Below are 17962 nucleotides of genomic sequence, written 5' to 3' on the forward strand. Positions count from 1 at the left end.
AAAGATGAGTACACAAGTGAACGCACAATACAGTAACCATGTGTCTTCCTACATCAGATGTGAAATTCTGATCATGAAGTTAAGATAATTCCCTTAAAAAGAAGAAGGAACACTTTAATTGTGTGTTAGTAGTTTTTAAATATCTGAGTGGGGAAAAGTGGCCAACAGTGAATGCTATTGTTTCATTGTATCTCACCTTTAACCACAAGGAGCCCATCAAGTAGTCCACATCACCATAAAATCAAGTCAAAGTACATTTCCAAATGTGGTATAGTTTGCATAATTTATTCAGTTTAGAGAATGAGCTGGCGTAATCTGACTTTCCTCATCACGGAAGTGTGTATGTGTAAACAATAAAAAGAATCAGGGCTTCTATCCGGTTAATCTTTAAGCATCTAGACAACCTCATCAGGTTTATAGCATTTGAGATTGCTCTGGGAAGAGCGATTGATGTCTAAACATCAATTACAACAGACAAGCCTCACTGCTGAAACTCAGCATCTGTCAATCAACATGCAAACGAACACCTGAGCTGCTTATTTGGCAAGCCCATAAGGTCCACTTAGTCACAAGCAGCATTGGGATTTATGCACAGATTGTACATGCCCAATTGGTATGGCTGAAGGAACCTTGACTAAGGGTCATTTCATCTGTAAGGAAATGCACTGAAGGAAGCAACACACAGCTTCTGAGATATCTGTGAATCCATTGCATTCCAACTGTCATGTGAAGATTCACATGCATTTGCTAAATCCAGAGATCAACTAGAGGACAGTTTACACTAACCACAGTTCACAATCCAAACCATGGTTTGGAACTTCCAAGCATGCAGGCAAGCCATGGTTTACAACTGCTAACATTTTCTGTATGCTCAGCACTCCTTTTTTTGGTGCAGATGAAGCAGTGACTAGACATGGGCATTAATCAAAACACGAATCAAATTTTATGATGAATTGTGCCGATTCATGTATAGCAAAAACGTTTAGTGGGGGTGCGTTTTTCACAAAATCCACGATATTGGGGGCCATTTGTTTGATTCCTGAATGCTTTGTGATGCCAGACAGGCTGATGCCAATCCATTGATTCCCTAGGCAACATAGGCCCAGAATGTCTGCAGACCTTTTGTTACCATGGAAACCTCAATCTTAGCCCACATAACTTTGATAGGCAGCTCTCCCTGACAACCTGAGAGCTCCTATTCTGTACTATGAGAGCAATGAGCAGAGGGGAGATAGACCTTCTGTAGCCATGGGAACACCAATCTCATCCCTCCAAACCCTGTTAGGCAGGTCTGTCTGTCAATCAGAGAGTTCCTATTCTGCTCTATGTGAGTGTTTCTTATATAAGGCACAGCTCTGTGCCTCCTGCTTTCAGTTCCAGTAGACAGGGAAAGGGAGGAACTGTTGCTGGGATTTGGAGTGAGAGAGAGTGGATTTGGGAGCTTCTGGCTGCTGCTTCAAAAGAGACTGAAAAGTCTCTTTCTTATTTTCTGCTCTTGTCCTTGCTGGGAAGGTTGTTGGGTGAAGGTGCCTTTTTTCCTCCACCCCACTCCAGTCTCAGGGCATTGCCTGGCTCTGGGGCCTGGCTTGACAGAGGCCACCCCCCACCCCCGTGGCACCCAGGGGGACAGAAGGGAGGAGGTCTCCTGGTCGTGATTCGTCAGATCTCCCCCGGGATCTGACGAATCACAAACCTAATGAATCGTTGGTTGTTGTGAGTTCTTTTGCATATGGATTGGTACTTGATGTGCTAATCTTCTCTGCAGGGCTATTGTCGGGGATAGAATGTTTTGTTAGCCTGGTGTTTTTCAGAACTGGAAACCATGCTCTGTTCATTCTTAAGGTTTCTTCTTTCCTTTTGAAGTTTTGCTTATGCTTGTGAATTTCAATGGCTTCCCTGTGCAGTCTGACAAAGTAGTTGGAAGTATTGTCCAGTATTTTGGTGTCCTGGAATAAGATACTGTGCCCTGTTTGAGTTAGGCTATGTTCAGCCACTGCTGATTTTTCAGGTTGTCCAAGTCTGCAGTGTCTTTCATGTTCTTTTATTCTTGTTTGGATGCTACGCTTTGTGGTCCCGATGTAAACTTGTCCACAGCTGCAGGGTATACGGTATACTCCTGCAGAGGTGAGGGGGTCTCTACTGTCTTTTGCTGATCGTAGCATCTGTTGTATTTTTCGGGTGGGTCTGAACACTGCTTGAAGGTTATGCTTTTTCATAAGCTTTCCCATCTGATCAGTAATTCCTTTGATCAGATGGGAAAGCTGATCAGATGGGAAAGCTAACAAAACATTCTATCCCCGACAATAGCCCTGCAGAGAAGATTAGCACATCAAGTACCAATCCATATGCAAAAGAACCTCCTCAGGATACAGTGAAGCCTCCCGCCATTAGCATTCCACACCCTGGGAAACCCTTACAGGATGACTCAGCTCAACCCCACCCCTCCTGAGTAGATACAAATGACCTACATCTTTTCCACATTGTGACACTGAGAGATCTCTGTCTTTTGGTGCTACACCTCTGAAGATGCCAGCCACAGCTGCTGGCAAAACGTCAGGAACTACAATGCCAAGACCACGGCAATACAGCCCGGAAAACCCACAACAACCATCGTTCTCCGGCCGTGAAAGCCTTCGACAATACATCTAATGAATCGTTTCGCGAAACGGAACAATTTTGTGAAAATATGTGGTTTGTGGAACACAACGAACCACAAAACTCAGGGTTTTTTCCCCCGTTTCGTGCCCATCTCTAGTAGTTACTGTAACTATGGTCACTGAACGTAAAAATAGCTGTGCTTGATCAGACAGGCGCTAAAGTGGCTTGTCTCCTTTCTCCACAGTTGGGGACAAAGGGTGGCACTTGCAGAGAAGTTAATCAGCACACCACCCGTTGGTGTGCAGCATCCTGTAAAAGGCAATACTCTCCCCTGTGTTGTGTATGTACCCCCTCGCCCAGCTGGTACAAAGTCTTGGACTGGGTTGTCACCATTATGCGGATGATACCCAGTTGTATCTGTTGATGGGCCGACAGCCTGACTCTGCATCAGATGTCCTAGTTAGAGCTTTGGAGGCCGTGTCTGGATGGGTGAAGCGGAATCAACTGAAGTTGAATCCCATGAAGACAGAGATTCTGTACTTAGGCCATGGGCCACTGGGTTCAGGGATCTGGCTCCCGACCTTCGATGGGGCATCATTTGTGCCTGTTTCATTGGTCAGGAGTCTAGGGGTGATGTTGGATGCCTCCTGATCAATGGAGGCCCAGGTCGTGGCAGTTGCCAGGTCTGCTTTTTTCCATCTTCAGCAGGTCAGGCAGCTTGCCCCATGACCTAACGACAGTGATCCAATCAATGGTCACCTCCAGCTTGGACTACTGTAACTCGCTCTACTCAGGGCTTCCCTTGGATCTGACCCAGAAATTACAGTAGGTCCAGAACGCTGCTGCGCATGTGCTTACGGGTATACTATACTGGGCACAAATTACTCCCATCTTGCAGCAGCTACACTGGCTCCCTGTGGAGTTCTGGATCAGGTTCAAGGTGTTGGTTTTGACCTATAAAGCCCTTAACGAACTGGGACCAGCATACCTGTGGGACTGCCTCTCGCCATACATACCCTGGAGAGTGCTTAAATCAGCAGATAAACGTCTACTCGTGGTCCCTTGCCCCAGGGAGGCTTGACTGGCTTCGGCCAGGGCCAGAGCCTTCTCAGTCCTGGCCCCAACCTGATGGAACTCTGTCTGTAGATACCTGGGCTCGCCAATATCTTCCTGGCGGGCTGGCAAGACAGATGTTCCACCAGGCATATGGTTGAGGCCAGTCTCACATCCTTCTCATAAGCCTCCCTACCAGTCTCTTGTTGGGGGGAGGCTGTATAGTCATCTTGCCCCTCCCCACACAAGAAGTTACAGTGTGACCAGAAAAGCTGTGACCCCACTGTTGCCTCCTGGCACTGATATTCAGAAGTTCACTGCCTTTGAATGTGGATGTTCCATTTAAGCACCATGGCTAGTAGCCACTGACAGGCCTATCCTTCATGAATTTGTCTAATCTCCTTTTAAAGCTATGCCTGTACTTCATTGTGTAAAGTAGTATTTCCTTTTGTCCATCCAGAATCTATTGCCCATCAACTTCATTGAATGACCTTGAGTTCTAGTATTTTGGGACGGAGAGAAAAAGTTCTTTATTTTCTCTCCCCTGCACGTAATTTTATAAAGCTGTATCTTATCCCCTCTTTGTCCCAGATGCTTCAGTCTCTCCTTGCAGGAAACGTGCTCCAATTCCCTAATCATCTTGATTGCCCTCTTCTGTACTTTCTCCAGCTCTGCAATGTCCATCTTGAGATACAGTAACCAGAACTGCACACAGTACTCCAAATGAGGCTGCAACATAGAGCTATATAGAGGAACTATAACACGATTTTATCTTTCAATTATTTTCATAATAATCCCCAGTATAGAGTTTGCATTTTCACTGCTGTGGCACACCAGGTTGACACTTTCATTAAGCATCCACTAACTCAATGACTTAATGGCTTGTTATCATTTATAATCTTTCCTACAGGGAGCACTGAAATCAGTCAGGGATGTACTCTTCCAACAGACCTGATTGGCACCATATGCAAACTGGTTTGGCACCTATAAATTTTATTTAGAGGTTCCTTGAGAAACAGATGGCAGAAAGACAAGAGGTTTAAGAATCACCAACTTAACCCACATGGGGAAAATGGATGAGAAAGAAAGATGGGTTTTAAAAGACATTTAAGAAAGATACTAGGCGAGTTTGTGAAACTAGGTAATAAGCTATGAAAAAGAGACTACATGCATAGCTAGCCTTAGAGGTGGTTGTTTGTCTCAAACAAGAACTATGAGCAAAACAGCTCATGGAAAGGACTTTCCTGTCTTCTGTCTGGCTATAAGCTCAGCACTGCTCCCAACTGTCCTTTGGTTCTCTGAACATCACTTGGAAACAGTGTTGGGACTTGTAGTGATGGGGGACAGAAGGAACAGGAAAAGTTGCCTATGCCCTGCTGGTAGGAGAGAACCATAAGACAAGCTGTGGTGGCCTAGCTACCTCTGTTCAACTGAGGAGCGTATGATAAAAACCACAACTAAAATTTCTGCAGACTGTAGTAGTAGTCAGCTTGCACAATTCAAGCAAGTAATCCCAAAGTGTTTTTTCCAACGCTTCCACATTTTTCCAATTTGTCAAGGAACAAACAAGATTCTACTTATGCTGTTGCTACAGAAAACCAGTCAGGCAGCTGCTAACCTGTTCAGGATTAGGTCAGCTTGGCTCTGTTGGTAGTTTTGTCAACAAAAACAACAAGAATATAATTATTCAAGGGCAAGAATGTGAAGTTTATCCTCCTCCTAACCCTTAAAAAAAAAGAGGCTCACTAAGGAAGAGAAAGAGGAAGAAGTATTTAGCAAGCTTCAAAATGCAGAACATGTGAGAACACCTCCTTTCTGTTGACTTAGGTGCAATACAGACCATGTCTACAGCATTAGGCTAAAAGAGATCTTTCAGTCTTCCATGCAGCAATACAATTGCTTTAACAGTTACAACAGCAAAAATGTCAGCCAAGATCTTCCTTGTAGCCTGGAGCTGCACAAATGATTTGCATGTAGCAAAGTCACAGGAGGCTATAACAGATACCTTGAGCCAGCTCATGCTTTTACAAAGGCACAGCTGAGAAGATGGAGTGGCCATTTTATGGAGTCATGACAGTCCCTCCTGACAGCCCACTAAGTATAAAAGGTTTGTGGAGCAAGAACATCAAAATAATTTGCTGCTCAAGATACCAATCATCCATTCAAAAGCTTAAGCTGGTGAAGGACCCTAAAAGCATTCCTTCAGATTCTGGCACGGGATCCTCATGACCTTCAGTTCAAAACAGTCTGGGTCCAACCTTGAGAGCAGCTCCAGCACATGGTGCATCCTGCTCTCAAAACCAAAGTCTTAAAATATTTTCCAGTAAGAGTCAGCTTATCCCATGCCATGTTTGGACAGTAAGGGCAGGCAAACGATGGTGCTGGAAGATTGCCAACTCCCTTGAGAATGTAGAAATTGTCTTACTGGGTCAAAACCCAAACCCAAGAGCCATTCTGCTCTGTGTCTTCAACAGCCATCACCCCTGTACCCTTGAGAATGGGACATAATGTTAAGAAGCCATCCGTTATTTGTTCCCAGCACCTGATTCCACTGTGTGTCCAATCCTTATAAAAGCCATGAAGGCAATGAATCTGAACAAGGTTAATTAGGCATTGATCTGCGTCCTTGTTTGTCCTGACCCTCTGGTCAGTCGATGCAATTGGAGGACCTAGAGTTTAGTATCTGAAAATACTGATCTTTTCCACACAATTTAAGATTCTATAAATCTTCAATGTCTTCCTTACTATTTTCGCTTCTAAACTAACGTATCATGGTTTTGAGCTTCTCTTTGTAGGCCAGGTCATTATTTTGATTCTCCACTCCTATGTGGTGGCAGAAAGTGCCATCAAGTCATACCCGACTTATGGCAACCCCTTCTGGGGTTTTCAAGGCAAAGAGATTAACTGAGGTGGTTTGCCATTGCCTGCCTCTGCATAACAGCTCTGGTCTTCTTTGGAGGTCTCCCATTCAAATACTATCCAAGACCCACCCTGGTTAGTTTCCACTTCTATACTTGCCCTACATTTCCTTTAAAGTTGGGGGTGAACATCACACGAGTCTACCTGGCTTCAAATGGCCGGGATTAAGGCTGAAAGCTTTGATTCATCAACATGATAAACAGAAAAATAATTTTAAACAGGTTAAAATTTGTCCCTAATTGGCATGACAAGTCTCCCGGGGACTCTGGAAGGGCCAGTCAACATGACCACATGATTGTCAGTTCATCCCAGGTCAAATGTGAAGGCTTAAAGATGGTGTTCCTTTCTTGTCTGGAGGAGACAATTCAACATTGCCATTTTACAGGTCAAACTGCTGTCCAAGCTCCTCAAAAAAGGCACATTTGAGGTTTTTTAATGTCACATTTAATCAATCTCTAGAAAGCCTGACAGTTAATCTACTTGAAGTTATTTAACTGTTGGGACAGTCACAACTCAAATTTGTTGTGTACAATTAATCTGGTCTGTGTTTTTGAATTTGTTTTGTAATTTTTATTAGCCAAGGATGGAGCAGGCTATGCATTCAAGTAAGTAATAAGCACCTCTTCTGTGAACACTTTTCTCCATGAAATGCTCTACACACATCTTTGAAATTTTGTAATTAGAGATGCAAGAATTCGAACTACAACTCTGAAATCTTGCATCTCTAATTACAAGAAATTTTGAAGGGGGGGATGTTTCCTGCACTTGGGAAAAAAGGAAGTTTAGGGAAACACCGAAATATAGGCAATACATTCATATCAAAACATTATACTGCTTTAACACAGAACATTTATAATTTGGCATATAAACCTCTACTTTTAATTTCAAAAAGTATACCAAAGGATAAATGTCTTATTTTTCTACAAACAAATCTGCACATATACCCAGCATTAGAGAGACAACTACAAGTTGCTGTACCCAGTGCTAGTGATGAAAATATATCTTAGTTTTAAAGGTTGCCAGAGGAAAACAAGCAGAAATCCACAAGAAAAGAGGACCCTGTGTAGTCTGGCAGCACTCTCTAGGTCCAAAAATGCATCCTGGATTTGATTGTTGTAATATGTACAGCATACTAAGGAATTATGCTCGAATGCTATAGATCATCTTGTATAAGAACGCTCAAATTACACATTATGAGCAAGCAAAACTCTCTCTTCAAAAGCATTTCACTCATTCCAAATGAGAAAATATTTCACAGGAGGTTTTTTAAAAAGTTATTTCCACAAGATTTTCAATTCTGGTAAAAGTAGGAGTTCCCATCTAGCAGCTCAGAAGAGCAAAAATGGCTTTATATACCATGTGTCCCTACCCCATGCCATTTGCTTGCTAGAGTCCTGGTTGTTAGATAACTAGTATAAAAACAACCCACAGCATCACAAAGGATTCTTTCTACCCGAAGGCAAAGGAGATGCGCCTATTGTTTGGACAGCCCTGAGCCAAAGATGAGCTTGTCTCTTCCGTGTCTCATGTCTTTGGGCACCAAACTAAGCATCAGAACTTAAACACACTTGCAGGTAATTACGAAGTCATGTAAAACCCTCAAAGGTATTCGTTCTGCCACGTTGTTTAAGCACACACTGTTAAAAAGTGTCATGACTTTGGTGCAACCAGGGCTTTTTTTTCAGCAGGAACGCGGTGGAACGGAGTTCTGGAACCTCTTGAAAATGGTCACATGGCTGGTGGCCCCGCCCTCTGATCTCCAGACAGAGGGGAGTTTAGATTGCCCTCCGCGCCACTGGCAGCGTGGAGGGCAATCCAAACTCCCCTCTGTCTGGAGATCAGGGGGCGGGGCCACCAGCCATGTGACCATTTTCTCCGAGGGCAACCTACTGAGTTCCACCACCTCTTTTCCCAGAAAAAAAAGGCCTGGGTGTAACATTTCTGAACTCGGGTTCAGGCATTAGGGCCTGAATGCAAAGTGTGTCTTTGTGAATCTATAATCATGTCCTCCCTACAAACTCACCAATTCCAAGATGGGTGTTTATAGAGGCATAGCGTGCTGTGCCGGTCAGGTTTTTGTTTTCCCGGTAGGGGATGTGTTGGTGGGTGCGGGCATCTCTGTATTTCTTGGCCAGGCCGAAGTCAATGATATACACTAGGTTGCCTTTCTTGCCGAGCCCCATAAGGAAGTTGTCCGGCTTCACATCTCGGTGGATGAAATTCTTGGAATGAATGTACTCGATACGGCTGATCTGAAAGAAGATAGGGAAGAGCAGAGAAATTAATACAAATGTTAAATCCTATTCACTGCCTATGCAACAAACTGCACAGCAAGAGGACACGCAGATAGAAGCGCTCAATAATAGTGAGAAATCAGGGAGCTAAAGCAATTATTCCAGTCCAGCTTCCTGCACTCCCAAAGCTAAAAGGCAAGGCTCATTTCACAAAGCCAATGAGATCCCAGCAGCGGAAGGAAGAGATTCTCAAGAACCACAGGGTGGGAAACGGCAAAAGCAGGATTCTCCACGGTTGCCGCTTTCCAACATGAGTATGATAAGCAGTATTCCAAGTCCTTTGAGGCCACCAGGTCACTATTTCCCAACTTTTCTTCCATGGAGGAACCCCTAAATTAATTTTTCAAATCCCGATAAGCCCTTACCTATGAAAACATTTTACAGGCCAGAAAAAGTTGATGGGTGGGGAGTGCGATTCAATTACCACTAAATTACTGCCAGTGCTCTATAACAATATGAAACAAGCACAGACACAAAGCAACTAAATAGAACAATAATCATGGTAATTTGAGGGATATTTGGAATTTTAAGATATTTCAAAATTTTTATTTTTTTATTCCACGATTTCTTGCAGAATCCTGGTTGGCAAACACTGTGCTAGATCCAAAAGTTTACAAACCATCGGCCCTCAGAAAGGAGAGCCCACTCTCCAGTCATCTTAAGAAACTTGGAATAAGATGAACTCCTTTCCTTCCCACAGCACGTTACTTAGAAACACAGAGCTGGAAAGGACACCAAGGGTCATCTAGTTCACCCCCCAAACAATGCAGGAGGGCCACAGCTCTCTCTTCCCCATCACTTCCCCCCCACTTGCTTTTTCTTCTGCACAATCATGTGCTTCTCTAGATTTTTCACACACCCTCTGGGAAGATTCCCTTTGGCCTCACTCAAACAGAGCAGCTGTGCACTATAATGCTCTAACTACTGCTGTGAAGAAGGAACACAAGGAAGTGGGGATAAGAACCAAAGCTGTTCAGGAGGACTCACCATCTGATCCGCCAGAAGCAGAACAGTCTTGAGACTGAATTTGCGGGAGCAGAAGTTGAAGAGGTCCTCCAAGCTGGGTCCCAAAAGCTCCATCACCATCACATTGTAATCTCCTTCTGCGCCACACCACTTAATGGAAGGGATGCCCACTAAAAAAAGGACAGATGGCAAGGATGGGAGAGAAACACACACACCCCTTAGGAATCAGAGAGAGACAGGCATTAGACACCGGGGCCCGACCACCCTGCTCCCCCTATTCCCAACTAGCTCTGACAAAAGGGACCACGGTGTTAAATGTAAGACAAACCACAATTACAACCCCCTACACCCAACAGCATTTAGAAACCGTTTCTGCTGTATCACTCCTCAACACAACATTGCTTTTCTATGAACCTACCTCCTCCCTGCATCATCTTGTAAAATTTGCTTTCGATATGGAGTTGCGGGTGCTTGGTTTTGACACATTCCAATTTTATGGCTACCTCTTCTCCTGTGGCAATATTGGCACCTGTGTAAGAACAGAGAACAAAAAAAAATGACATTCTTGAGTCAAGTAAGTTACCTTCTAGGAAACAAATCTTGCAAGAGCACAAGTCCCGAATTAAAAATTTTGATTTTGTAGAAATCTGAAAGTGCTGTCTTTTATAATTTCATGGAAATAAAATCACTTTGTGGATTCAAGCATGGAAACAAGAACCTTTAGCTAATGGAAGTGTTCCAGGATATTATGTTCAAAGCCACAGAGCAGCATAAAAATACACTTACCAATACACATTTGCCCAATAAAACTACTACTACTTTGCTCTCACACAGTCCCAAACTGCAAATTGCACTCAAACCACAAAAGTTACTTGGTGCAGCAAATGTTTTAGCATGTTGATTATCAGTCAAGGATCATTTGTAAGTAATTACGAGATAACAATAGGAGACATTTAAGTGCTAGTCCATGTAAAGAAGCCATTCCTAAGGATGCGTTAGAAGCCACAAGTGGAATTCAACCACATGGGTGCAGATCAATCTGCCAACGATACTCACAAGGAAAATGGAATATAAGTAACTATGTGATATATGCACTTGAACCAGGAACAACTGGGTTAAAATCCCAACATAATCATGAATTTATCAGCTACAACTGGACAAGTCAACCTCAATTTGTCATCTGTGAAAATGAAAAGTTCTCTTACAGGTTAAGGAAGCAGACTGCTACCTATATTTCACATCTTCCACTTTTCAGATGTATACCTAAGCCTTCTTAAGTATGAAAACAAAACATATGTTCAATGGACAAAATGTCTACTGAGAAGACAATCAGTAGCAACCCTAGTTGTGTGCAATGGATGGTGACCTTGGGATTGTAGCTACGCAATAGGCAAAACAGCACTTTGGAACAAGAAACCAACGTAAACACACAAGTAACTTCCATATAAGGGGGTTCAGATTTGCAATGGGACAAAAATCTTCTTTTGAGAAAGAAAATTTTAAATATTTGTAATCCATGCTCTCAATAAATATATTGAGGAAACATATATCCACCATGAAATACAGGCTAAATCTAAGAACCAGAAGAATTTTTTTAATCCATAAAATAGCAATTGAATAAAGCTCAATAAAAAAGAAATAAAAGCAGCAGTATTCCAATTTAAATCCAGCAATAAACATTGCAGAAAGAACAGCAGAGACATTAAGCAGGGTAGTAAATCACTGGGAACTACCACAGCCAGAGATTGGTTCCGGATTCTGAACACCATCCCGGAACAGTAAGGAACATGCATGCCCCCTCTCACTCCCCTTCCATGACCATGTGGCAAAAGCGTACCTGCTCTACAAATGCTATGAATCAGAATTCTACCAGCAGCAGCATCCTGCTGATTGAGCAGCTCCTATTCATGCACCTTACATATCAAGATCAAGACCGCAATGTTACTTCCAAACAATGTGGATATTGTTATGCAGTGAAATCATTCACAGACAAACAACTGCTTTTTTTTCCTTTTTGAAAGTCATACCATCTCATCTGCCCCATCTCTTTAGTGATAGTGTCTTCGAGAAGCCTTGCTCTAGATTTGTTCCTCATTGAACGGACTCAAATGGCTGCTGTTATCTTCAGTAGGGCGGCCAATCTCCAGGTGATGGCTGGAAATCACCCAGAATTACAATTGATCTCCAGGCCACAGAGATCAATTCCCCAAGAGAAAATGGCGCCTTTGGAGGGTGGACTCTGTGACATTACACTTTACTGAGGTCCCTCCCCTCCCCAAACCCCACCTTCTCTAGACTCCACCCCGCAAATCTCCAGGAATTTCCCAACCTGGAGCTAGCAACCCTAATCTTCAATGTGGCAATTATCACACTGTCCCCCAAATGGTGCAATCTTATTCCCCATGTTATTTAACCTCTACGTAAAGTCTTTAGGAGAAATCTTTTGTAGCTATGGAATTAGAAGTCTTCAATACACAGATGATACCCAGCTCTATATCTCAGTAGCCAAATCTCCTGGTGATGCAGTAGAGGTCCTGAATCGCTGCCTGACTGCTGTTGTCAAATGGCTGAAAGTGAACAAATGGAAAGTGAATCTGGACAAGATGGAAGTGATGCTGGTTTAGAAGGTGGAGATACTGAACGACATTGTGCTCCCCACTTCTGATGGGGTCCAAGTGACCCTTGCTAACTTAGTAAAGAGTCTAGACATTATACTGGATCCAACAGTGTTACTAGGGAAATTAACGCATTTGCCAATTTTTTTTTATCAATTCAGTCTAGCCCGAAAGATTGGGCCCTACCTAGATGCAGCTGATTTGGCCACCTGGACCCACATCCTGTAACATCAAGACTAGCCTACTGTAACACCCACTACAAAATTCTCCCCTCAAAATCAATTTGTAGACTCCAGTTGGTCCAGCTTGGTTATATCAAGAACTAGGCAGAATACGTATGTTACTCCCTTCTGCAGTCACTCCACTGGCTGCCCATCGGTTACTGGGCTCAATTCAAGGTATTGACTCTCTCATATAAAGCCCCTCACGGTCTTGGTCCCTCGAATTTGCAGGACTGCCTCTCCCCTTATACTCTGTCACAGCAGCTTTGCTCATCTGAACAGGTGTCACCCTAAACAGGCAAAATCAACAACTACCCTCAGTCTTGTAGCTTTCCGCACACCGTGCAAAACTGAATTATTCGAGAGGGTTTTCTTACGCAGTTAGAAAATAAAAAATATTATAAGAAAATAGTACAGACACCTGGGAAAGGGACAGGGACTGTGAACGATAGTACTGTTTACAAAGCAGTTCTGCATTGTTTAATATATTAAATTGCTTACGTTTTGTGACCTCCTATGTTGTTTAATATGTCATGTTAAATTGCTATGCTTTTTTCAACATGGTTTTTCCTGTTCTATATCTGATTCTGCTTGTATTCAAATTTCTCCAATCCATACTCTACTGCATTGTTTTTGAATGTTTGATCCTATTGACCCACACCTTGTAATCTGCTGAGTTTCAGTGAGAAATGCAAAGTGTAAATAAATAAATAAAATCAGCAGCTAAGTTGTCATTTGCAAAGAATGGAGACTTTGCAGTGGTGGCACCTTCCCAGTGGAACCCATGATTCGTTTTTGGATGGTATTTGAGAGAGTGATGGTTTTTAAAAGAAAATATTTAAAATACTTTACAAGATGAATTTTAGTTGATCGGCTGTTTAAAATGGTTTCCTGATATGGAGAGAAATTTAACTCAATATCTGGATAAAGAATTTGGGTTTGCCTGAAGCCTTACTTGGGAATTAGCGCTTGAACTCTGCCACAAAAATTGCTATGATCAGAACACTATGGATTCCGTGCAGCAAAAGTTGTTTCTACCTTGTTAGTGATTTAGACTAATGTGAAGATTTCAGTATGAGACACAGAGTGCATGTCAAGAACCTCAGGTTTCATATTCTCCCTCAGTCATGAGGGCTAGCAACTTGCTGAAAATGTGTGAGCAACGCACAGTAAAGCTCTCAGAAGTAGCACTTGTTGCGACCACAGTGGAAAGCCTCAGTGGGTCCTTACAACTCCGGAGTCATGCTTTTCATTTGTTTTGTGGCAAAACTCAGCTTTCTTGGTGACGGTCTTATTTGTAGCCAATATAGTGCATATTTTCAAATATTTAACAAAGTCAAAAATTAGGGCAGCACTGGATTACTTTGAAAGTAAGTAAGAGCTCCCAGAAGAAATTAAACACTTGTCGAAATTCTCACATCAACTTTCTTTGCTTCCCATGTGCAGCAGTTAGCAGCTTTCATTTCCTACTCCGCTGCTGCTACTTTGGAGTCTTGTTTGTTTTGATTTTTAATCCAAGCTTTCTTCTTCCCGGTGATCCTGGCCATCCAAGGATAATGTAGAAGACATGATGGGGTCACCAGCAACATAGCTGGATTTGGCTATGTAATGACAACACTGAAGGTTAAGGGAAAAAAGCCACAATGCTTTGCCTCCAATCTACACTGGTGCAAGGAGGAAAAGGTCCTTGTTGCCAAGGCAACCATGCTCACAGAGCATTGGCCCAGTTGCTTTGACAACATCTTACCCCACTCCTCTGGTGGTCTCATTACTGTGTGGCAAGATAGGAAGCACCACCTTATGTGTTGGCAGGATAAACATATGCCTCTCACTTTCCTCCAAGAGCAATTCCCCCATCAACATTACCTAAAGTAGCCTGAAAAATGCAGACCCCCGACGTCTACTGAAAGCATTCTGGTAGCCCAATTTAAAAAAAAAAAGTTCAGTACATGCATATATCCGCATGGTTTACAAGCACTTCTTCCAGTTTAAACTTCCCCTAAAGATTCTGCTAACAGTGTTTTTTACTCCCCTGGACAACATGTAATATTTGCTATTAAGTTATTTTGCAGGTTTTGTTTGCTATACTGCTGTAGCTGAGCAAACATATGGCAATCCTTGGGATCTAGCCCTTACTGCTGCATAAAAGCTAGGAAAAAGAAATATGACAAGGGCTTTCAATGACCAGGACGGACCAGGAAGGCCATTTTCCTTCTTCGCAGCCTTTCCCAGCTTCCCTACCTATTGCTCACAAGTACACCAGAAGATTCATTCATCTCCTTTCTGCTGTTCTGTTGCAAGTCAGTACAAGGTGTCAGGAGGCCAGATAGGCTATTATTTCTTCTGTAAATGCCAAGCAGAGCTGATCAGATGTGTCTGATCAGAAAACATATGCATACTTTATTTTGCTTGGGGTGGACTTGCAGCTTTCGGCTTTCCTGATTAGAGACTTTGTTTTAGTCTTGCCAAAAATGTGTCAGAGCTACATATGCTCTATGATTTTTTTAAAAAAAGTCAAAAGTGGAATTATGTAAATTGTGCATATTTGGAATAATTTATTCTGCTTCTACTAGGCATGGGAGAAGGTAAGAAGCTATAACAAATGTTAAAGCTCTACCCCTGGCCAATGAACATCTTCAGGATGTTTTGTATACATTATCTACCAATAGCCTACAGAACTACAAGTAAGCTGGGGGGGAACAGATTCTAGTGGTGATGCATAGTGTCTAGTATTATATTCCATATATGTGCAAAACCACTATGGAAAATAAACAGCCCCAGGGATCTTAAATAAGCCAATCTTTAGACAACCTTTGCCAGCCAGTATCACCATCCCCAACCTTGAATATAAAGCAGAATGTGGAGGTTATTGTTTTATGCCAATTACATTTTAAATGGTTGTATTATACACTGCTTTAGAGACCAAAAGGAAGAACATTGAATACACTCAATGTTTGAAGAACAGCTTGGTTTCAGATATTGGGAGGAGAAAAAGAATAGCAAGCAAAGAACATCCCACCAAACAAACAGCCTAACCAATCAATTCTACTCAACAATTCACACACAAAAAGGAAAGCCACAGGATGGGAAACAAGAAAACAAATGTGGCAATATTTTATTTCTTTCCCAAATCTAAAGATGAAGCGGAGTGGAATATAGAGACTATTGTGCAGTTAAGGTGCATCTTGAACTTTCCAATCAGATTATGAATTTATGGGCAGGACTGTGATCACAAGAGGATGTGTATTTCCCTACAGGGGAAAAAGCCGATCAGGATCTTCGGAAGCTCAATCCAGTCGGGAGCTAGCCACTCACCCTGGATCTACAGCTCTAAGCTATCCTGTGAAACAGACATGTGGAGACAAGCGAGGCAGCATAGCTCGGGTTGAGACCGGGTCCATTCCTTCACCCCATGTTCATTTCTGAAAGTCTAGTATGGAAATTGTCAAATAAAAAGAAACACCTCTGTGTATCTGCCACATATTCATACGAATCCAGCAGGAAACTATAGCCTACCCCACCCCACCCACCTAGGATTAGGAAGAAAGGCTTTCAGACAGGATTGAATCCCAGCACATCTCTCTTAGAAATTAATCATGGGCAAGCAAGCAAGACTCTGGTACTTATCTACACAGCTGGACTGGCTGATGAAAATGAACATCCATTGCCTCTTATACGCGTCAAGCAACAACAAAGGGCTGTAAAGAGGAACTGCAAGATGAACAAAGAAGAAGAAAAATCCCAAACTCATGCTTTAGCACCATTAGCAGTATTTTGTCTCAGGAGGAAAGAATGAACAAGACCACCAAAACAAATTGGAAATATAAAATGATCGGGCATACCAGAAAAAGAAAAAGGAAGTTTTTAAAAAGTGCTTGAAGGGAACAGATGTAGATGAAACAATCATTTGAACAGGTTTTCAAAGGACAGGAAATACACACACTCAGGCATCACCGCACTGCCCGTGAACTTTGTTAGGGCAAAGCTGTGGTATTCCATTCTAGTTGTAGCCCTCAGGGCCAGGTGTATATTCAAGACAATGACACTTCAACTCAGTACACAAAAAGAACTCCTCTTCTTGAGCAAGACAGACAGAGCATGGCCCTTACATAATGCATGTTTCGGTTATTAAATATCCAGCCATTATCTTATCATCACATCCTGCAATACTCATAGGACTGGCGTTATACAATCCACCCATCTCTCAGGCTCTTTCTGGTTTCTCTCTATCTTCTCAGTCTCTTCTTTCTCTCCAGTGCATTTCTTTCTCTGTTAGGAACCCCTTGTCCTCTTCCCCACCTCTCCCATGGGGCTGATTCTCATTCCATCTGCTAAAATGATCAGCAAACCAAAGTTAATGCTGACATTTAAGGAGTGCTGTCACTCCGCTTTAGAGCTACAACCCCAGTGAGCTTGGTTGGGAGGCAGGGAGGCTGAGAGTACACAAGAGCTGACATCTGAGTCACTCGTTCAGGTTTGTCGTCTGCAGACTCAGGAAAAACAGAATCCATTTATAACATCAGTGGCCATGTACAAGATATTTTTGTGATCAGAGGGTTTACAATCCTACAAGTGATGCAAGGACTGAAAACTATCTGCCCTTTGAGATGAAGGCCTAATACTGACAAACAGGGCTTTTTTTCTGGGAAAAGAGGTAGTGGCACTCAGTGGGTTGCCCTCGGAGAAAATGGTCACATGGCTGGTGGCCCCGCCCCCTGATCTCCAGACAGAGGGGAGTTTAGATTGCCCTCCGCGCAGCGCGGAGGTCAATCTAAACTCCCCTCTGTCTGGAGATCAGGGGGCGGGGCCACCAGCCATGTGACCATTTTCAAGAGGTTCCGGAACTCCGTTCCCCCGCATTCCCCCTGAAAAAAAGCGCTGCTGACAAAGAGGTTACTGCTCATAAAATGGCATATAAAATTCCTAGTTTGGTTCCAAGGAGACATTGGCCTCTGATTATGCAGATCTGCTTATCTTGCATACTTAAATCAGTGCACTTTTCTGAACACCTTTATTCAAGGCTTTTGTCATCTATGGAATTTTTGAGAAAGGGTCAGTGAGGTTAACAGGACAGATGAGGATAGGAGCCAGGTACTAAGGATATATGGGGTAGGAAGACGGTGGCCATCAAATCTGCAGTGGGAGATGGTTTCATTCTAACAATGCAATGCCTACAAAACCTACATACCTTGGAGGGAATGTTCCCTTTGGTCTCCTGGGCCAGGGAACAGGCAGCAGCCCCGCACGGAGCAGTAGAGAGAGACAGGCAGGCAGGCAGGCAGACCTGCCTTCCCAT

The 17962-nt window shown here is 42.9% G+C and overlaps 1 protein-coding gene across 1 annotated transcript in view; it reads right to left on the reverse strand.

The window, feature by feature from the left end:
• Positions 1–17962, reverse strand: part of CSNK1E (casein kinase 1 epsilon) — a 44803-nt gene that overhangs the window by 12716 nt on the left and 14125 nt on the right. Inside the window, exons 3-5 of the mRNA XM_054988208.1 lie at positions 10249–10359; positions 9852–10000; positions 8594–8822 (exon numbers count right to left, since the gene is read on the reverse strand). Of these exons, the coding sequence (XP_054844183.1) occupies positions 8594–8822; positions 9852–10000; positions 10249–10359 (489 nt within the window). The remainder of the gene's footprint in view (positions 1–8593; positions 8823–9851; positions 10001–10248; positions 10360–17962) is intronic.

The sequence above is a fragment of the Eublepharis macularius genome, chromosome 9 (genome assembly GCF_028583425.1).
Source record: "Eublepharis macularius isolate TG4126 chromosome 9, MPM_Emac_v1.0, whole genome shotgun sequence".
Lineage (NCBI taxonomy): Eukaryota > Metazoa > Chordata > Lepidosauria > Squamata > Eublepharidae > Eublepharis > Eublepharis macularius.